The 21,839-nt window shown below is 55.7% G+C and overlaps 1 protein-coding gene and 1 long non-coding RNA gene across 2 annotated transcripts; both read left to right on the top strand.

Moving 5' to 3' along the window:
- GADD45B (growth arrest and DNA damage inducible beta) lies at nt 1-2,140 on the top strand. Its single transcript, XM_081499941.1, has 4 exons — nt 1-275; nt 403-504; nt 901-1,123; nt 1,391-2,140. The coding sequence occupies exons 1-4, from the start codon at nt 232-234 to the stop codon at nt 1,502-1,504; spliced, it is 483 nt and encodes a 160-aa protein (XP_081356067.1). The 5' UTR covers nt 1-231; the 3' UTR covers nt 1,505-2,140.
- Nucleotides 2,141-13,507: 11,367 nt separating this feature from the next.
- Nucleotides 13,508-16,846, top strand: LOC145510008 (uncharacterized). The gene is made up of 3 exons (XR_014056603.1): nt 13,508-13,565; nt 13,635-13,707; nt 16,314-16,846. It is a non-coding gene; the product is annotated as an uncharacterized LOC145510008 (long non-coding RNA).
- Nucleotides 16,847-21,839: the final 4,993 nt, after the last annotated feature.

Here is a 21,839-nt window from a genome sequence, read left to right as displayed (position 1 = left end):
AGATCGCTGACGCTGAGGACTCGGATCTTTTGCAGTTGCTACTTGGATTATTCTTGCTGAGACACTTGCAATTTTTTCCGCCTTTTTTGGGCTGGATTTCGCTGCCTTCCGAAGGTCTTGACGAACGCTTGGTCTCCGTGGGAAGGCTTTGGGCTCTCCAGCCTTGGATATTGCATTTTCTTCCTTGAACCTGTCGTGAGGCTGTTTTCCACTGTGGATTATAACTGCAACATGACACTGGAAGAGCTCGTGGCGTGCGACAACGCGGCGCAGAAGTAAGTAGCGGCGCCCTCGCCGCCTAAGGTCGGCCGGGCTGGGCCGGGCTGGGCCGGGCTGGGCCGGGCGGGGACGGGGCGCCCCGTGCCTGGCCTCGTGCTGACCTCGGCTCTCCCTTGGCCCCAGGATGCAGACGGTGAGCGCCGCGGTGGAGGAGTTGCTGGTGGCCGCGCAGCGCCAGGACCGCCTCACCGTGGGGGTGTACGAGTCGGCCAAGCTGATGAATGTGTGAGTCAGACTCTGTCTCCCGGCTGGGCGCGGGTGGGGACCCCCTCCGCTCTGCAGTCTCCCTGCTGCACCCCTCTCTTGCATGGGTCTGGGACACCCCCATGTGTCCCCATTGTGGGTTGGGGATCTTTCTGCTTTTTTTTTTGAGGCGTGGAGGCTGCAGTATGCTGGGGCTACATCACTTGCAAACAGTCGCCTGTTTGTGTCCCTGACTTACCCCCCACCCCCGCCTGGCCTTTGAACCTAGCATCTTCTCCCCCACCCCACCATCTGCTTGCAGACGCCATCCCTTGCACACCTGCAGTTGCTCTCTGCTTTTGCAAACTCCCCGCCGCACGGGAAGGGGGGCCCTTCCGAGTACCCAGCTGACCCACCCATCCCCCTCTGGCCCCTCAGGGATCCCGACAGCGTGGTCCTCTGCCTCCTGGCCATCGACGAGGAGGAGGAGGACGACATCGCCCTGCAGATCCACTTCACGCTCATTCAGTCCTTCTGCTGCGACAACGACATCGACATCGTGAGGGTGTCGGGGATGCAGCGCCTGGCGCAGCTGCTGGGCGAGCCGGCCGAGACCCAGGGCACCACCGAGGCCCGGGACCTGCACTGTCTCCTGGTCACGGTGAGCGAACTGGGCCTCCGCCCCGCCCCACCCCCACCCGGCACCTGGGCCCGTGTTTGTCAACAAAGTGGAGCTGGCCGGTGTGCACCAGCTCAGCGCTCAGCCACGCTTGGCATGTCCCGTGGGCAACCCGCTGGCCTCCAGCCTTCTTCACCCAGCGAGTTACTTTGAGCCAGCCTGTTTTCCCCATGGGAGCCCTGGGAGAGGGAAACTCCCCACCCACTCCTGGGGACTCCTGCTGAACCCCTTCTTCTCGCCCTCCCACAGAACCCTCACACAGACACCTGGAAAAGCCACGGCCTGGTGGAGGTGGCCAGTTACTGCGAAGAAAGTAGGGGGAACAACCAGTGGGTCCCCTACATCTCCCTCCAGGAGCGCTGAGACCCCGCCCAGTGTCGGAAACTGTTGCTGCCGAAAATACAAAACCACATAAATATTTGACCCCCCCCTCCCTCCCAGAACACCACCCCCCACAACCCAACCCGTGAGACCATCGGGGGCAGGATCGCTGGAGACTGAAGACAGGAGAGGGAGTGTGCGGCCGCCCCAGGGCGGGGAGCCTGGAGCCGGGGAGGCCAGCGGCGGCCACTGTGAGGAGAAGACAGGACCCGGGCCAGCAGGAGAGGGGACCCGGGAGCTCAGGCCTGGTGACAGAGCAGACGCAGGAGCCGGGGAGCTGCTTGCTTCCCCCACCGAGGAGGGCCTGGGCTCCACACTTCGCGGGTGGGGTGGGACTGACTGCAGCCCCCACCCTTCTTGAGACCTGAGCTGACATCTGCAAAAAACGGGCCTTGGTTGGCCAAGGGTCGGCAGCCCGGCCAGGACAATACTTTGGGACTTGGGAGCAGGGGCTGATGTTGCTCTGTACCCATGAACTCCCAGCTTGCAAACTCAGTATATTGACAATCTATTTTGTTACTTGCACTTGTTACTTGAACCACTGAAAGATGGGAAGCTTACAGATACATATATTTTTACTTCTACTATGATGGCCTTGTAATAAATTTTAAAAACTTCTGGGTTCTTGTGTATTTGCAGTCCAGCCTCTATGAGGGACCAGCCCCTCCCTCCCCCCCACACTCCAGCAGTGTGCCCATGCACCCCCTCCTGCAGGCTCACCAGGAAGTGTTACTTAAGTCCGAGTTAGCCGCTCCAGGCTCCTTGCAAAAACAGTGCCTCTTCTCTCTGCAGCCGGCGCCACCCAAGTCCAACAAATCTTTGCCTCTTTTTTTTCTTCTCCCCTCCTCCTGCCCCGTAGCAATTAAAAGACCGGTTTATTACGAAACCTGGCCGCCGTGCGGCTGCTGTTACTGACGGTGCTGGAGCCAACCCTAGGTTCTGGGCACATGAAGACGCACCCCTGGGGGGCTGGCTGCAGCCCCTGCCTGTTCAGCTGCCACTGCAGCCCAGCTCCAGAGAGGTCAAGGGGCCACCTGTGACCACACAGCGAGGTGGGCATGGAGCTCAGAGCTGCCCCTGGGCTCAGGCCTAGCAAGAAGTACTTTGGGGATCCCCCAGAGGGCACCCCCCCACCCAAGCCTGCTCCCTCCTAGGATGGGCCTCTTCACTCCACTGAAGAAAAAAATTTTTTTTTCATTCCTCAAACTAAAATCAACAAGCAGAAAAATACCCCAGGAAGTCGTGCTCCCTGCCCAGCTGGGCTTGGCACGCGGCTACGTTCTGCCTCTAAATCGAAACTGTGAAGCCTGGCCGGCCACCTCCTTGTTCTCCCAAAGTCTCAGGCGGGTGACCCCCTGCGGGGTGGGGGGGCGGTTAGGAGCGCAGCCTGGCTCGAACTCCGGCTTCAGTCTTTCCGCCCCGAGCCTGTGGAGTGGGCTCGCGACACCTGCGCAACACCTCCTCCCCTTAGCCCTGCACCTCGGGCCTGGGAACCAGGTGGGGAGGGGCGACCCGACCCGGGGACCAGCCCAGGCGCGACCTTTCCACGGAGCCCCACGTGGGCGCGTGAGGAAAACCCCGACGGCCCCGGGGGAGTCACGGGGCTGGGGGGAGCCCCGCCGGGGGAGGATGGGGGAGTGAAAGAGCAAGGGGGAAGTCCCAGAGGGGGAGGTGGGGGCGGGGTAGGGATCCCTCCTGGAGGGGAGATCTGGGGGGGTGGAGGAGACGCAGAAGCAGCCCTGAGGGAGTAAGGACACCCCCACCCAGCACAGGGGAGGGGGCGGAATCCCAGTAGGGGGTGGGGGAGGGGAGGTGCTAAGAGGAGATACCCGGCTCGCGAGGAGGGGGAGCAAGAGGGGTGTGGTGGGAGAGGAGGGGGGTCCAGCGGGTCTAAGGGGGATTGAAAAGAATCCCTGTAGGGGGTTGGGGGAGGGGAGGTTCTGTAAGTAGAGAGACCGGAGCCCTGGGGGGGTGGAGGTAGGAGTTTGAAGAGAATGGGGTGTGGGGCGAGGGGGAACCCAGAGCGGGAGGGGGAGAAGAGCCAAGGAATCCCTGTAGCGAGTGGGCGCGCGAAGTGAGAGAGACTTGAGCGGGTGGAGGAGGAGCCAACAGTCCGAGGGGAGAGGGGAGGGGGTTCCTGCTGGAGTTAGGAGGTGAGGGGACGGAAGACCCGCGTGATGGCGGTGGCCTGTGAGGGGGTGGGGGGGATGGGGAGAAAGATCCCTGAGATAGGGCCCGGAGAGGGGAGAGGGAGCAGAAGCCAGGACCTCAGTGTGGGGGGCGGGGCGCGGCGCGATGCAGAAGGACTAAGGTTGGGGGGGGGTGTCATTGTCCCATAGCTGACCTGGAGATCCCCCAGTCGGGTCCGCTTGTGGGAAAGCTCTCGCTGGCTCCGCCCGTGGGTGTGGGCAGCTCTGTCCCCGTCCTGACCTTGGCCACACATAAGGGCCGTATGACCTATGACCCTCTCCTCCCTAAGTCCCCTGTGCAGTGGGGAGACGATCCCAGGCCCCTGGGCTCCAACGAGACACAGGGCATGGGTGGGACCTCACCTGTGTGACCCTGAGCTGGTACCTTAACTTCTCTGTGCCTTTAAAGTTTCCCTTTCTGAAAAGGGGGAGTAATAATGCTATCTGCCTGCCTCATAAATTGCTGAGGTTAAACGAAATATATATTCCTCAGATTAGCTTCCCTGACACAGAATGTATTAAGAGGATTACCCATTATTACGACGAGGACTGTTATCAGCACTGTCCCCTGCATTTCCAGAATCGTCTCCTTTAATCCTCGCACAGCCATCCTGTGAATTAGCAGAGCCGAAACTAGGGTGAGGCGAGCGGCACACACTTGCCGTGCAAAATTTAAGGCAGCAAGCGCCCAAAAACTCAGTCGGCAAGATGAAGAATATTTTCAAGCAATGTATTTTTAACTCGGATGCAAACATAAAAAAAAGAGAGAGAGAGAGAAAATCCCTTGGGGACCAAAACCTGTAAATCATGATAGGATTAGCTGATTTGTCCCTCTGCTTCTCCGCGGGCAGCGTTCCTGACCCGGTTTGATTTAAACTTCGAATATTTGGCTCTTTGCAGGCGAAGAACTGAAGGCTCGTAGGGGGAGTGGCTTTTCACATGGGTGTGACTCCTTAGGGGCGTGGTTTCCTAGGAGAGGCGAACCGAGGCTTTGAACTCGGCTGCCAGTGTGCCAACGTGGGAACGTTCAAGGTCATGGCTCTTACGTTCTCACACCAGTTCTCCCATTATTGTTATTACTACTATTGCTGCTACTGTTGTTGCTGTCGTTAAAAAAAGCGTTGAGGCTTCCTAACGGAACCCGGAACCCAACGGCTGTTCCGAGGAGTTAACAGCAGCTCACTGATTCAGTCTTCTTTGCATGCAAACACCCTTAAACTTGACCACTGCCCACTGAGGACGATGCTGTTGTTTCATCTTCCAGAAGAGAAGCCTGAGGCCCAGCGTGGAGGAGCCCGGGCTTGGCCAGGAGTCTTAAAAATCCAGGGGTACAAGGAGTGGGCAGGTTGCACCCCAGTACACTCCTGCCCCCACCAGATTTCAGGGTGGAGTGGCCAGAGGTCACCAAGGCTTGGCCACTACTGCAGGTACCCCCTCGCTGAGGCTGCCACTGGGGGGGCTCGGTACCAGGAGCCACAAGGTATAGGCCAGCACTCTTTCCCAGCTGGGTACATGCCTGACTGGGTGCACACCCCTCTCGGGGTACCCACACTCACACACACATTAGCTGTCACCCCCATCCTCCAATAGACCTGACAATCACGAATCCACTCTTATCTCTCTGGATTTCCTTCTTCTGGACGTTTCGTAGAAATGGAATCACACATTCTATGGCATTCTGTGTCTTACTTTTCTCACCTGCATTGTATCTGGGGGCTCATCCGCTTTGCAGGGTGTGTGTCCCTGCCAAAGTTTGAACTTGTACTGCCTGCCCTGTGTCCCTGGGACCCCAGCAGCACTAGCACCTCCCTAAAGCTCAGGATCTGTGGAGGCGTCCCACCCCACCCCTGACATGAGTCATTGCACACCCACCCTGGGTCCAGTGGCTGCTTGCACACCTGGCCCTCTAACCTCTGCCCAGAACCTTTTGTCCTTCCCTTTCCACAAGCTAACATCCACACACCCTCTTGTCCTCACCTCACCTGCCTCCTCCTCAAGGAAGCCCTGCAGGCAGGCAGGACCCCTGAAAGCCTGTCTCTGGCTCCATCTGCTTCCCCTACCTCACCCCTGTCTTGGAGGGTTTGGAATGACACTTCATCCTGCCACCCTCTGTGCCTTAACTGTCTCCTGGGTTAGGCTGCAGATTCAACTGGGCTGGGTGTGTGTGTTAGTCACTTAGTCATGTCCGACACTGTGATCCCATGGACTGTAGCCGGCCAGGCTCCTCTGTCAGTGGAATTCTCCAGGCAAGAATTCTGGAGTGGGTTGCCATTTCCTCCTTCAGGGGATCTTCCTGACCCAGGGATTAAACCTGGGTCTCCTGCATTGTGGGCAGATTTTTTACTGTCTGTTTTTCTCACCTCTCTCCCCCCTCCACCCCCACCAGGCCCCTCACGGCCAAGCCCCTCATGGGACCCTCAGTGCTCCTGGCGTGAGGATTCAAGGCCAGATCTGGACAACCCATCGGTAATCTGGGTGACCTGGGACAGACTGTTTTGTCCCTAAAGAACACACACACTGCCCTGCCAAGGGCTGGGGCCCCGCCAGACACAGTGACACCACCTCGTCAGGGAAGCTGGAACGCTGTGGAGGCCACGCCCTTGGGAAAATTGCTTCTCTTTGGACTCAGTTTCTTTATCTGTACAATGGGCACATGAATAGGAGTGCCCGTCTCTGGGGCATCGTGAGCATTAAATGAGTGAAAATATGCAAGGCATTTAGAGCAGCAGGGAGAGACTTCCGGGAGAGCTGATTGGTGTGTGACTATTTGATTCTTTCTACCTGTGCTGGGCCTACGACCTTTTTGCACACCTGTGCGCGCCTGCCCCAGGCGTGAGCGCGCAATTGCCTGCGTGTAGGCGCAGGATGGCGTTTGTACCAACGGGTACACAGCAGTCGCACCATCAGTGCCTTTGGGTCCGATGGCAGGGCAGAGGAGGGGCAGAGTTCAGGCCCGAGGGGGAAGGGCAATCGCAGAGCTAGGGATTCGAATCTCGTTTCGGCGGTTAACCAGCTACCGGTGTGCGCAAGCTCGACTCAGTTTCCCCCTCCGCTAAAGGGAAAGTCTAACCACCCTCCCACGTGGCGAGGCGAAGCAGATAATACACCAGAGCGCTGGGCCCGGAGAACGCTTATTACCCCTTCCATCCACCCCGCTCTCCCGCCAGACACTGGGCGGGGGGCGCTGACCCAGGCCCCAGACGCCCCTCCCTTCCCAGAAGGCAGGAGTCCCGGCTTCCTCGATCCTTAAATTGGATAATTGGAGACAGAGGCGGGTGTGTGTGAGACAGAAATCCTCGAGTGGTAGAAATGCATAGACCTGTCCCCCTAGTTTCCCCACGTCCCGACCCTCACCAGCGCCCCGCGGGTGCATCCTGGGCGCGCAGCCCCAGCGCCCGCCGCCGACCCCCTCCTGTGCCCCGCGGTGCCAGCCTCCCTGTGGTGCCCGCCAGGCGCGGTGTCTGCGGCTGCCCCGGCGTGGAGGGGGGTGTCCAGGCCGGCGGCGGCCCCAGCGGCGTCTCCCCCCTCAGGCCCTGGCGGCGGGCGGCCGGGCCGAGGGCGGGGCGTCTGCACAGACCCTCCTTTTGTGAGCGGCGCCTTCCCCGGGCGGCCTGGCGCGCAGGGCCCGGGCACCGCGCCAGCCCCGGAATAGCCTCCCTGCCCCGCCGGCCGCCCCACGCCCCGCCGGAGCCGCCTGACCTGCCGGGCCAGGCGCGGAGGTGGGGAGCCGGCCGCGGAGGCGCGGGGCTGCGCGCGCGAGGCCTGCCGGGCGGAGCTCCTCTCGGCTGCAGACGCCCATGGGGATCAGCCCCGGTCCGATCTGCGTGCAGGGCCTTCCGTGGGCAGCCCCCTCTCCTCCCTGCAAATGCTACTGTGGGCGGTCCTCCATCTGAGCGCAAGGCTTACTGTGTGAGGGCACCCACCTGCCTGCAAACACCTGCGGAGAGGACCGCCCTCTGTGCGTGCGTCGCCCACGGTGTACAGACACTGACGTTAAACAGCACTGTATGTGGCACCTGAGTGCGTGCCTGCACCCACTGTGCACAGGCACTGACAGGCTCACCAATGCCTATCAGCAGGCACTGAGACGACTGTGCCCTCCAACACCCGCGTCTGTGCAGGCCCCAGGAGCAGATGGAAACCCTCCTGTCGCATACCTTCACAGGCAAGCACCACGTGAGGCCCCCAAGACTGCAAACTCTTCCCCAGGTCAAACGTTCTCTGTACAGACCCCTGACTCCAGGCGGATTTGGGGTTGGGGCACTCCAAGAGCTGGGACCCTCTGCAAGGGGCCCCTGTGCGTGCCTCAGTTTCCCCTCCTGAGTCTCTGCTAGTTCTGGCTGTGAAGGGCTCCGAAGGAGGGAGAGGAAGCCGGCTGCACACTTCCCCCTCCACCTGTGGGTCTGGGCAGTGGACACATGCAGGCAAGGCTGGGGGCAGGGCCTCCCCCCATCAGCTTCCTGGAAGCCCAGGGGGCAGGTGCAAAGGCAGGCAGGCTCTGCAGGCAGCTCGCCAGCGGGTGGCTTCCCTGAAACTGGGCACAGCAGCTGGGAGAGGTTTCCGGGCCCGCCCAGTCCCACCTGGCCCTGGGCACTCTCGACAGATGGGTGGGGCCGGCGGGCAGTGCCAAGGAGGAGCCTGGCTTGGCCTGGACATGCCTGCACGGGAGCCACCAGGGACGCTTGGGCACACGCGCACACATACACACACCCCTGTGTGCCTGCATGTGAGAACCCTGCAGCCCACGGGCCAACATGTGTGCTGTGCACACACACAGGCTTGCATTCACTTGTGGGTTGTATGCTAACCACACGACACAGGCTATGGCCCCCAAGTCTGTGTTCGGCCTTAGGCTCCTGTGTGTCTCCAGTGTCAGTTGTGTAGCTCTCGCTAAGTATTTGTGGAGTGAACCACAGTAAGTGGAAACATCATTATGCAATGATGTACCAAGTGTTCATCAAGTGCTGGGCACCTGTACCTCCGGGAACGACAGAAAGATCCTTGGACTGACATTCCAGACATGTATGCAGGGTGTGAACAAGCTCACACCTGTGCACACCTGGGGGTACCATGCACATGGATCAGGAAACACCTGAGGCCACCTTAATTCATTCACCTGCAGAAACCAGAGTCAGGTATGCACACACTGGCCTTATGGAGAAATACTTTCCTGGGCACACAATTTCCCCTCTTCTCTGCCTGAAATCTGCCTGTGCTCTCCATCCGCCAGCCTGCTCCAGACCTGCCCTCCTGAGGCCCCTGGGTGTCCACACCCGGGTTTGGAGGGGTTCTTCTGGGCGTGATGAACCCTGCCCCTGACCTTATGAACATCTATTACCAGGTGGCACTGAGGCCTGGATTTCCACCCTTTGAAATTCTTCTCAGTCTTAGGTTATGTCTGTAGAAGCCTCCAGAAAAACACTCTGTCAGAGTTGGCAGGGTCAGAGCTGTGCGGAGTTGGGGAGGCTTGGAGAGGTGGTTCCTGGATCCCCCCAGAAACCATCCTTCCATTTTTCAGCTTGGCAAACTGAAGCCCAGAGGGGAGGTGGAACTGTGAGAAGCGGATGCTGCTGGGCCCCTCTTGCCCCTCTTTCAGCCCAAACAGTAGGTTCCCACGGCCAGCAGCCAAGGTGGGGACAGGAAGGTGGGGACCACGCTGGGGGAGGCGAGGAGGAAGCCTGGGGGTAGATGACCTGTCTGGGTCCTGGAGACAGAGAGTGAGGCTGGCGGCCCAGAAATGCCCACCTCGGCAGACAGACACACACACAGTGACAGAGACCCAATCTGGGACACACAGACATGCGTCCCCTTCCTGTCTTGGTTCAGAGGCTTCCTCCCCAGCCTCCAGATGGGACACCTGGGGTGCCTGTCCTGCCAGTATATGTGTGTGTGTGTGTGTGTGTGTGTATGTGTGTGTGTAGGTGACATGCATGTGTATGTTTTTGTGTGTATGGGTGTACACGTGGTTTTTTTGTGTGTAATTGTGTATGTGGGCACTTGTGTAGCTGTGTGTGCATGTTTTTGTGGGTACCCATGTGTGCACACACATGCGTTTGCATGAACACATGTGTGCTTCTATGTGTATTTATAAGTGTGCATGCATGTGTTTGTGTGGATATGTTTTGTGTGTGTTTCTACGCCCATGTATATTTTGGGGGGCCACATCTTGAGGCTTATGGAATCTTTGTTCCCCAACACCAGGGATCGAACCCACACTCCCCTGCAGTGCTCAGAGTCCTAACCACTGGACTGCCAGGGAAGTCCCTATGCATATGTATTTTTGTATGTATGTCCACACACGTGCTTTCGTGCTCATGGTTTGTGTGTTGTGTATGTCCTCACAGATGTGTGTATGTTGGAGAGGGAGGCTCCAGTGCTCCAGGTGTCCCCAAGACCCAAGCTTCATATTTGGGGACCTAGGGTTTGAGGCTACTTGCACATGCACAGACACAAGCAGCAACAAGGGCAGTAATAGTAACAGCTGGCGTCTACTGTTGTTCTACTAAGTAACTGGCACTTTTCTAAACACCTTACTTTCAGGACTTCCCTGGTGGTCCAGTGGTTAGGACTCTGACTTCCAATGCAGGACTGCTGCAAGGGCCAAAACACATAAAACAGAAGCAATATTGTAACGAGTTCAATACAGACTTTAAAAATGGTCCATTTCAAAAAAAATACCCTTTAAAAAAAATCTAACTTTTTTTTTGAAGCCAAGTGTATAGAAGTCTAATTTGTAAACAGCAAGTTTATACTTTTTAGGTGTGCGATTTGGTGAGTGTGGACAAAAGGATACAGTTGTATAATCCTTACATAATCAAGGCTGAGAGCAGGCCACCACTCCAGACTTCCCTTCCTGCGCTTTGTGTAGTCCACCCCTCCCCCACAACCAGCCCCTGCCACCACCCATCTCCCCTGTCCCTAGGCTTCAGCCTTTTTCAGGAAGTCACATACACAGGATCACACAGTATCCAGCCTTCTTAGTCTGGCCCTTGAACTTAGCACAGGGCAGCTAAGACCCATCACCTTGCTGCCTGTGTAAGCAGTTTGTCCCCTTAAAAAAAAAAGATTACCATTCACATGCCATGAAATTCACCCCTTTGAAGGGTATAATTCAGTGGCTTTTAGTGGATTCAGACTTGTGCAACCATTATCTCTAATTCCAAAATATTTTTATCACCCCCTAGAACCAGCCCGGCCCCACTGCAGGCACTCCCCAGGCCTTCCCACCACCCCTGACAACCAGGAACCCACTCTCTGTGTCTGTGGATCGGCTTGTTCTGGACATTTCCCATCAATGGGATCGCATCCTGTGTGGCCTTCTGTGTCTGCTTCTCCTACTGAGGGTCAATATTTCAAAGTCAGTTTGTTCCTTTTTATTGCTGGGTAGTATTGTATGTATGGCCTGACCTGTTTACCTGTTCACTTGGGACAGATAACTGGGGTTGTTTACAGTTTCTGGTGATAAAGAATAAAGCTGCTACAAACATGCATGGGGTCTGAGTGTGGACCCAAGTTATCATTTCTCCTGGATATACCCAGGAGTGGAGTCACTGGGCCCCCTCCCGTGGGTAAACACCTCACATTTATTGATTTATTCCCCATAATATAGGAGGTGAGAATTATTATTGATCCATCTCTTACATAAGGGGAGTGAACGCTTCCACAGATCTCTCTCACTCGCACTCGCGCACACACACACACACACACCCCCATGCAGGCTGGGATCTTGCCTCCAACACCCACTGGAGACCCGCCAGGTCCCACGCACATGTCCAGGGCTCCCCATGGCGCATATGGCACTCAGCGCTGTTGTCACGCCCTACACCCCAACAGACGCCAGTGGGGCCTGCAGACCCAGACGTGCTGCAGACACACTGCGATTTGTTCATCTTTCCAGCCAACCCGTCTAGTCCTGACAGTAATTAGCTCCCAGACTGGCGCGGAGACGGTGAACAGGCTCAGAGTCATCGCGGCGGCCCCACGCCCACAGGCCACCGGCACTCGGCAGTGTGTGTGTGTCCAGGCTGGGCCCCCACCTCCCCACCCCAGATAACACAGACAGGCCCTGGTGGGTCAGGCGAGGGATTCCCACTCACTCCCTACAGCTAGCCAGATTCCCGCACGCAGGCCTACGGTGCCTTCCACACGAGATCATGCCCGTGAACTTGTGCACGCTCGAACCCCCCAAGCGCGCGTCCCTGCGGGCGCCCGGGCACTCTGCGCTCCGCGAACGTGCACGCGCGCTCCCCGGACCCGCGTTGGCAGTGGTGGGGGTGGCGGAATGGGAGGGGCCCAGCAGGATCACGCCGCGCCCCGCCCCGCCCCGCCGCCCGGGCCGGAAGACCTGCGGCGGCAGCGGGCGCTGGCGTCACGGGTTTCCACTGGGGCCTCCGCGCGGGGGCCGGGATTCCCTGGCGCAGAAACGCCTGTGACGGCGGCGCCGGCCTGTGTCGGCCGGGCGGGAAGGCTGGACCCGGCTGGGATGACATCAGCCCCAGCGTTTGTGGAGCCGGCCTGGGCGGGGAGGGGGAACCGGAGAAATGAAAGTGACACGTGCGCTGCGCCTGGTACCTGCCTGGCCGCGGGCTGAGCGCTGGGCTCCGACCAGCCCTGAGCGCGACCAAGGTCCCCACTTCACAGATGCGGAAACTGAGGCCCGCGGGCCCTCATCTGTGAGACTTGCCTGCCTGGGGCATAGGCCTTGGCTCAGTCAGGAGTGAGGGGCCGGGGCTGGAAGACCCCTTTGCCCAGCGCCTTCTGGGGTCTGGACCCCGCAACTGCTTGTCTCCCTCTCTTTTCCGCAGCAAGCGGGCTCAGAGAGGCCTGGGTTATCCTGGCGCCACCCAACAAGTCTGGCAGTCAAGCCAGATCTGTCCACGCTGGGTCTCTCCCCAGTCCTGGCCCCTGCGGTGGCCAGAGGCGGTGCCCGCGTCTGAGCCCGGGCGCCCCGGCTGGCCGGCGGGGTGTGCCCACCGGCTGGCTGCCTCTGCGCTGAGGACGGGACGAATGGACTCTAAAAATAGCCTGGGAGGAGGCGAGGGCTATTTTTAGCCTACGTGGCTCGGGCCCTCCCAGTTCCCGGGTCAGCAGCCCTCGGGCCAGGGCAGTGAGGAGGGGGAGACTCCAGTTTCCAGGGTCCCTACGGCTCCTCGGCATTCCGACCCCGCTAAGTCCCTGGATCGCCCACGAGGGAAGCCCCCTTCCGCGCACAGCCTGTCCTATAGTGTACCGGCTGGGAAGAAAGGACCTGCGGGCGAGGGGTGGCGGGGAGGGGTTGCCCGAGGCCACCTTTCTTGAAGCCCCACCCCCTTCTCGAGCTGCCCCGGCCTTTTGTTAGGCTAGGAGGCTGCTTTCTATTTTGGGAAGGTGTTGGAATAAATTCCCCGGCTAAAAATAGCCGGTTTGGGGATTCCTCCACCCAGGCTAGCCGCCCCGCCTCTCTTCCTCCTCTTCCTCCTCCTGGCTGACCCAAGGCTCGCCTGGATTTTAAAGGGCAGACGGGGACACATAGCCCGCAGGAATGTGTGTGTGTGTGTGGGGGGGGTCCTCCCTTGGGGCAAACCTGGATTAGAGAGGACCCTCCTTCCACCCCCTCGTTTCCCGGTTGTGGGGGAGGGGCCTCTCAAGGGCGTTCCCACGTTCCAGGTGAGCCAGACGTTCCGGGCTCTCGGAATCTATGACATCCCACATCTGAATTCCATCTCCAGGACAGGGTGGGGCTCCCCACACTCACCTTTCACCTCCTCTCAGGGTTGTGACGTGTCTTTGCTGAGAATAGGTCTTGATCTCCACACTCTGGCAGGGGTACTTTCATGTCCCCAAGAGGAATATCTGCTTGGGGAGCGTACACCGAGGTACAGAAGACCCAGGGCGGGAGAGGGACCCATCTAAGGCTCCTTCCCTGATGGTTTTACTCTCTTCAGCTTAACCGCTGGGCGACCTTGGAGTAGTGACTCCACCTCTCTGTGCCTCAGTTGCCTCCTTCAGGAAAACAGGGTAATAACCACAATAGTTATTGTAAAAACGTGAGTGAAGAGATGAAAGAGCATAGAACAGTCCTGGCAGGTGATGAAGCGGGTGGCCCCAGAAAGGATGCGGTGATGGGATGGCTGGAGCCAACAGGAACATTTTGGGTTCTGGCTGGCTCACAGTCCTTGAGGGTCTCAGGAGTGACCCTGTGCCACAGATCAGGAAACCGAGGCCCTGGGATCATTTCACGGGCCAAGGGTCTCATGACACACGGGAGGCCAGAGTGGTGTCCTGACGCTCTGGGCTCTGACCTAGGTCTTATTCCAAACCTGCCTTTTGCATTCTTTCATCCGTTCCTTCTCTCACTCAGCAAATACTTGTTGGGCATTGTAGGAGTTTCCTATTGCTACTGAAATGTCACCACAAACAACACAGATTTATTCTCTTAAAGTCCTGAAGATTAGGAGTTGGAAGTCCCTCTTACTGGACTAAAATCAAGGTTTCCACAAGGCCAGACACGTGTCTTCTGGAGGCTCTCAGGGAGAATCCATTTTCTTGCCTTTTCCAGCTTCTAGAGAGGGTCCCATCCCTCCGTTCATGACCCTGGATCACATGCTCTCTCTGTTGCTTCAGGCATCATATCACCTTCTCTGAGTCGCCTGCCTCTCTCTGATTTTCTCTCGTAAGGACCTCATGATGACTTGGGCTCCTCCAGGGAATCCAGGATCATTCCCATCTCAAACAATCTTTAATTTAATCCCATCAGCAAAGTCTGGAAAATAGTCTGGCAATAGAATGGGACATCTTTGCGGAGAGGGTCAGCCTATCACAGTTACCTGTCTTTGGCCAGACACTGCTGAGTGCTGGACAATGAGACACAAAAGCTGACAGGTGCTTGCCCTCGTGGATCATCAGGATCCATGGCAACATCCATCAGGTGGTCACAGTGATGAACACACGATTATAATAAATAGGCTTGCCAGATAAAATACAAGACACCTGGTTAAATTTGGCATTATGCATAAGCAACATTTTTTTCATATAGTACTGGCATATTTAATATAGTACCTGGGACATACAGGTAAAATAATTTTTTAAAAAGTATATATGTATGTCTCATTTATTATCTGAGTCATAAAAAAATAACTGTATAGTACTCTCATGGGTGATTAGACCACAAGTTATAACTTGGCAGGGAAGGGTCTTAAGGGTAACAAATAATCCAATACGTGTGTTAGAATGACAGTGACCTGGGTGTGGAGAAAGGGATTAGGTACAGACGCAAGTTTCCCACCCAGGAGCTCACTTAGTGGTTTTCCGGAAGTTTCTTACAGCACTGCCCAGCCTGCCTCGGGGTGGGCGGGCCCTGTGCTGAAGCTCCGCCCCTTGAGCCTGTACAGGCGCGCCCTCGCTGAGAGGCTTGGCCAATCAGAAGGCGAGTCTTAAGGTCAGGGTCTGAGGATGCGCGTGCCCCCTAACTCTGGTGCCTTCTGCGCAGCCTCGAAAGGGTGGGGCCTCGAGGTAGGAGGGGTTTCGCTCTGGCTTCCGGCGAAATCGGCCCTGGCAGGCACCGCGGGGACAATTTTGGAGGGGAGCAAGGGCTGCTCGAGCCTGGGGCGATGGACGCCCGCAACGGCCCCTCCCAGGCCTCAGGCCGGAGGGCTCTGCCCCTCAGGCCGGTCGGCGATCCCCCAGGCCCAGGAAGCAGGGCGAAGGCGAAGCGCCCCTTCTGAGAAGAGGCCGTGTCCACCTATGCGGCTGCCCATTTTCAGAGAAATGGGCAGGAAATGGAGAGGAAGTGGCGGCGGGCCAAGGTGGCCTAGGTGCTGGGATGGAAGGAGGCGCTGTCTAAACTGACCCTCCCTGACCTTCGCCCTCGATCACAGCGGCCATGACAGCGGGCGATGTCTTATGTTTATTTTTTACTTTTCCTGTCGTGCTGGGTGATATTTGCAGGCCTCTTGCGTCTGTCTGAAAGAGGGGAGTCTGGCAGGGGAGATAAGGCCAGGAACAGAGAAGTGCCCCCGGGACTTAAAAGAGACAGTGATCACATAGTTGATACCGACCTGGGTCCTGGGACTCTTTGGTCAATAGAAATTGATAAGAGGCCAGAGGAGGAATTTAGGCAAGGCTTTATTGAGACTTGTGCGGCAGCCCCAGGCAGGGAGAATAAGTAACAGTTCCTTTGCAGGATCCCCGAGGGATGAGCTGGTCCCTCATATGGGGTGAAGGTAGGGGTGGATGCAGGAGGCGTGACTTAGGTGGCCTGCCCACCCCCTTGGTGCTGTGTGCAGGGATCCTGAACAGGACCCCCTTTTCTCTAGCACCTCAGAAGTGACAGTTGGGTTTTGGCCTTTTTGTACCTTTTTGTTTCTAATTTGCCCAGCTGCACATGTGTGCAGTTAATTTTTGGTCCCTTGTAGTTTCTCCTTCTTCTGTTGCTATAGGAGACAGGTTTCCAGGTTCAAATCACCGATCCCTGCCTGTCCCACAAGCCAGTGGGATGTCAAGGGCAGTACAGCATCTTAAACTGTCAGCCAGAAGTTCTACTTGTTGGATGCTTACTATGTACTTTACACCTATTAAATATCTTCATAACAACCTCCATGCTACTAATTATCCTCGTTTTTCAGGCAGGGAAATGGAGACTCAGAGAATTGAGCTGCTGAAGTCCTGCAGCTAAGCTGGTGATGGATCCTGCCCCGCTTGTTTGTTTTTCATCTCAGGGCACTGCCTCTGGTTGGGCTGCTCTCCGAGGCCGTGCAGACCCATTGTCCAGCTGTGCCCCTGTCCCCACCCTCCCGGACAGTCACAACAGTTACAGGAAGATACTGTGTTCCAGGATCTTGGGCCCTCCGGATCTGAGGTTCCTTCTGAAGTCACAGAACCTCCAGGAGCCCACAGAGGGAATGTCTCAAAGTGTGCTGGCCAGGAAGGAGACCAGACACGAAGGGCACTTCCTCTCTGCTCCAAAGGTGGCCAGGATGAGGCTGGCAGAGGGTCAAGGGAAACAGGAGTGTTGGGGGAAGGGGGGCTTCCACTACTTCCTCCCAGTGGAAGGATGATGCTGGGAGAGCAGTTGCTTGACCCAAGGCTCAAGCTTTGTCTTTCTTTCACCCCTAAACCTTGCATCAGATGGGGGACTGAAATTCTGACCCCAGACAGTGTGCCCAGACTATCCTGTGAAACTTTGAGCCCCTGGTCTGAGAATTCCTCTTTGGGGCAGCTGCGTGTGGCTTTGAGCTGCCTTTGAGCACTGGGACGTGAGTGTTTGCCAGACTCATCTAGATTCTCCTGATAATGTGGGGAGTGGGTTGGGGGCTGTGAATGCAGAGTTTTCCCCTAATGTTCTGTCGAGTGGAAACTCCTCCTTCTGCTTAAAGGTGACTTCCTACTTGGGACTGGAGGCTCTTGAAGAGGGTGTGTCACACGTACTTGTGCTCAGCCTGTGGTTATATGTTTTCTTTATAATAGGAGGAGAGTTAGCAGGCATCACTGAGACTGGCTATGGAAACCGAATGTATAAAAAAGATGGGACCCTAAACACCTGCTGGTTGGCCCACCCTCCACACCACCACTTCTCTTAGATGCGAGACGCAGACTGCGTTCTGACCACGGGGAACATGCCTTTGTCCGCCGTGGGTTTGGAATTCTTGCCAGAGTGATAAATTCTAGTGAGAAATAGCCCTACGTTCCTAGAGCTGGCTCTCCAGTGAGGCCTTGCATCATTCTTTCCACTGTAAACTGTGCGGCTGGCTTCTGATCAGCCACACGTGTACCGCAGAAAGGGCTGGGCCTGACGTTGCCACCCAGGGGCATCACCCTCGTCCTGGAAGCTTTGCCGCCGCCTCCAAAGGCCCCAGTCATGTGGGATGCTGGTCCCTCATCTCTTGGGCGCTCTCGGGGGGCGGGGGGGGCGGGGGGCGGAGACTGCATCCTGAGCCACCTCATTGGCTGCCTGGGCTCTGGCACAGATCACTCAGCAGGGCTGGGAACAGGCGAGGGGCTGGGCTTCGGAGGCGGGACCACCCCAGGGGGAGGGGCTTGAGGCTGGCCTCCAGTCAAAGGCGGAAGTGCAGAGAAACAGGATTCGAGTCATCGCTTAGATAAGCACTTTTGCTTCTGCATCACAACCTCCTGGAAGGCTTGCTTACTCTTTCCTGAGCACAAAAACAAACTTTCTAATCATAAGTAACATGCGTGCGACGTGAAGTCTGGCTGGTAAGACTTGTTATCTTTCTCATTGATGTCAACCAGTTTCCAAAAGTCTCTCTTAAGTAGAGGCTACTGGTTCATGCGTAGAAGAATGTTGGATATGAAAACTCAAGAGGGATGGGGCTGTGGGGCAGGTGGGCATGGAGATGTGCTGCCCGCAGCCCTTCAAGGAGAGAGGGATGAGTTACCCCGGCTTCTGGAGTGTTGTCAGTGGACACCCTTCAGCTGTCAGCTCCTTTAGGAGATGCAGAGAACTGCCCGGCCCCAGGTCCCTGCGTCCTGGAGGCAGCCCGTCCAATGGCAGATCCAGATGAAGCTAGAGAGGCCTGCCTTTGGGTCCAACAGGGGAGTTTCTGCAAGACTGTCCCAGCTCCAGGGCTCCTCTGGGGTAGCCTGAGGCCCCCTCCTTTCTCCTCCACATGTGGTGACTCCAGAAGTCCTTTCTTATTAGCACTGTGAACACAAGGCAGACTGTTTCCATGAGAACCCAACCTGCCCCTGTAACACAAGGACAACTGTGTGTGTGTGTGTGTGTGTGTGTGTGTGTGTGTGAACTTGACATTATGGAAATGGTGAAAACAGACACAGAAAACAGACTTGTGGTTGCCAAGGGGGAGGCGGTGAGGGGAGGGACAGATTGGGAGTTTGGTGTTGTGCTATGCTATGCTATGCTAAGTCGCTTCAGTCGTGTCCGACTCTGTGCGACCCCATAGATGGCAGCTCACCAGGCTCTGCCGTCCCTAAGATTCTCCAGGCAAGAATACTGGAGTGGGTTGCCATTTCTTTTTCCAGTGCATGAAATGGAAAAGTGAAAGTGAAGTCGCTCAGTCGTGTCCGGCTCTTAGCGACCCCATGGACTGTAGCCTACCAGGCTCCTCCGTCCATGGGATTTTCCAGGCAAGAGTACTGGAGTGGGGTGCCATTGCCTTCTCCGTTGGTGTTAGCAGAGGCAAACTATTATATATAGGATGGGTAAACAGCAAGGTCTTACTGGATAGCGCAGAGAACTATATTCAATAGCCTGTGATAAACCATAATGGCTGCTGCTGCTGCTAAGTCGTGTCAGTCGTGTCTGACTCTGTGTGACCCCATAGACAGCAGCCCACCAGGCTCCCCCGTCCCTGGGACTCTCCAGGCAAGAACACTGGAGTGGGTTGCCATTTCCTTCTCCAATGCATGAAAGTGAAAAGTGAAAGTGAAGTTGCTTAGTGGTGTCCGACTCTTAGCGACCCCATGGACTGCAGCCCACCAGGCTCCTCTGTCCATGGGACTTTCCAGGCGAGAGTACTGGAGTGGGGTGCCATTGCCTTCTCCAACCATAATGGAGAAGAATATTAAAAAAGAACATATATATGAGTGTGTCTGTGTGTGTGTATAGGTGGAGCGAGTGATAAAGAACCCACCTGACAATGCAGGAGACATAAGAGACTTGGGTTTGATCCCTGGATTGGGAAGATCCCCTAGAGAAGGGCATGGCAACCCATTTGAGTATACTTCACCTGGAGAATCCCATGGACAGAGGAGCCTGGTGAGCTACAGTCCATGGGGTCACACACAGTCAGACACAACTGAAGCAACTTAGCACGCACATAACTGAATCACTTTCCTGTACAGCAGAATTAACACATTGTAAGTCAACTACAACAAAAGTTTTTAAAAACTTGTACAGCTCAGGGAACCTTACTTAGTGCACTGTGGTGACCTAAATGGGAGGAAAATCCAAAAAAGGGGATATATGTATACATATAGCTGATTCACTTTGCTATCTAGTAGAAACTAACACAGCATTGTAAAGCAACTATACTCCAATACAAATTGATTAAAAAATAATTTTAAAAATTAATTTAAAAATTAAAAAAATTTACTTAATTTTCTTACTTGAAAGGACAAAAAAAAGAAATGTTGAAAGCCTAATAGCACTTGTCTTGCAGAACTATCACAGGATCTTGACAGCCCGTAAGGGTCTTACTTTTGATATTTTGAGCTAGTGTTATCAGTGTGAGTTTCATCTCGGTTATGTCTTGTGCCTCTTATCATCATGAAGAAACCCTGAAGTTCTCACTTGATGTTTTTGGTCTTGCTCTCAGCTCTGAAAAACTAAGCACCCATAGTTAGAGTGATTTGCCCAAGCTCCCCAGGAGGCCGAGCAGGTTCCACTTGTTGAGGTTTTTCAATGTATCAAAAAGATGAAGAGGAAGAAATGTAAAAACAGGATGAAGAAATTGTATAAGAGAAAAATATAGATTGTAGAGAAAATGGAATACATGATTCAAGAAGTGATGAGAGGATTTATAGATACAGCAGACATAGGAATTCATCGAGCTATGGTTGGGTGACTGGCCGCAGATTTAAAACTGAGTGATAGATCTGACCTTCTTTTTTTGAATATGTATTTGGCTGTACCGGGTCTTAGTTGTAGCACATGGGATCTTTTAGCTGCAGCTTATGAACTCTTAGTTGCAGCATGTGGGAGCTAGTTCCCTGACCAGGGATGGAACCCGGGCCTGGTGAACTGGGAGCTCAGAGTCTTAGCCACTAGACCAGCAGGGAAGTCCCAGATCTGGTCTTTCAGTATTGTCAGTTGATGCCTCTCACATCAGTTTCTTTTGGCTAGAGCATCAGGGTCTCAAGAGGCTCTAAGGCCAGTTACACAGGTGGATGTAGGGTCTGGCACCTTAATTCTGTGTTCTCGCCTCCATATTCATGTCCCATTCTGTACCGCTCAGCGTTTTGTGTTGATAAATCAAAAGAACAAATAAGTATGATGTGTTTGAATGAAGCTTGTGTTACGGACCTGGCTATGGAGACTGCCATGACGATGTGATGGTTCTATCCCTGAACATCTGAGTTAAAGATGAGCCCTGGTGGTCCAGAGGTTAAGACTCTGCACTTTGGGGCTTCCCTGGTTAAGCATCCGCCTTGCAGTGTAAGGGACACCAGTTCGATCCTTGGTCTGGGAAGATCCCACATGCCAAACAGCAACTAAGCCCGTGTGGTACAACTACTAAGCCTGTGCTCTAGAGCCCGTGAGCTGAAACTACTGAGCCCACATGCTGCAACTACTAAAGCTGGCGTGCCTGGAGCCTGTGCTCTGCAATAAGAGTAGCCACTGCAATGAGAAGCCCACGCACTGCAATGAAGAGCAGCCCCTACTCACCACAACTAGATAAAGCCCACATGCGGCAACAAAGACCTACCACAGTCAAAAAAAAAAAATCTTAAAAAAAAAAAAGACTCTGCACTTCCACTGCAGGGGACACTGGTTCGATCCCTGAGGTCCTGCATGTCGTGCAGCCAAAAAATAAGTAAAGTAAATTTAAGTAAGCATCTTTAGGGATAAAAACAAAATTTAACTCTTTGTGATGTGCTGTGAGGTCGGACTTTCTGGGAGTCTGGGTGATGGAGAGCTGGAAGGGGCGAGATTAAGATTTTCCCGGGCTCCAAGTTCTCAGAGGAGCATGGTGCTTTACCACAACCCTCAAACCTCGGGACCCACGGCTCACACGTGCCAGAACTTCAGATAGCTTTCCTCTGAATTCTCTAACTGGCTTCCCTGGTGGCTCAGTGGTAAGCAATCCACCTGCCAATGCAGGAGGTGCGGGTTCGATTCCTGAGTTGGGAAGATCCCCTGGAGAAGGGAATGGCTACCCACTCCAGTAATTCTTGCCTGGGAAATTCCGTGGACAGAGGAGCCTGGTGGGTTACAGTCCATGGGGTCACAAAAGAGTCGGACACTATTTAGTGACTAAACAACACAGTACATTCTCTAACCAGAGATCAGAAACTGAAGGTGACTTGTCTGCCTCTTGGTGTGGGGGGAAGGGGGGAGTTGGGGTGGCAGGGCAGCCGTCACCACTGTCACCACTGCGGAAGCCAAGCCCGCACACCCCTCCCGGTCCCCGCGAGCAGTAGCCAGGGAGCCAAGGAAGTGCCGGAGGCGGGAG

This window comes from Giraffa tippelskirchi, chromosome 6 (genome assembly GCF_054371585.1).
Source record: "Giraffa tippelskirchi isolate mGirTip1 chromosome 6, T2T-mGirTip1v1.2.pri, whole genome shotgun sequence".
NCBI classification, from domain to species: Eukaryota; Metazoa; Chordata; class Mammalia; order Artiodactyla; family Giraffidae; genus Giraffa; species Giraffa tippelskirchi.
The sequence above is the reverse complement of the archived record's forward strand: the minus strand, read 5'-3'. Positions and strand labels throughout refer to the sequence as shown.

What these genes read in the sequence shown, in the direction of transcription:
- GADD45B (XM_081499941.1), top strand. Translation starts at nt 232, where the DNA reads ATGACACTGGAAGAGCTCGTGGCGTGCGACAACGCGGCGCAGAA. An exon ending in TGCGACAACGCGGCGCAGAA is followed by an intron (nt 276 to 402) that starts GTAAGTAGCGGC and finishes CCTTGGCCCCAG; the next exon opens with GATGCAGACGGTGAGCGCCG. An exon ending in TGCACTGTCTCCTGGTCACG is followed by an intron (nt 1,124 to 1,390) that starts GTGAGCGAACTG and finishes GCCCTCCCACAG; the next exon opens with AACCCTCACACAGACACCTG.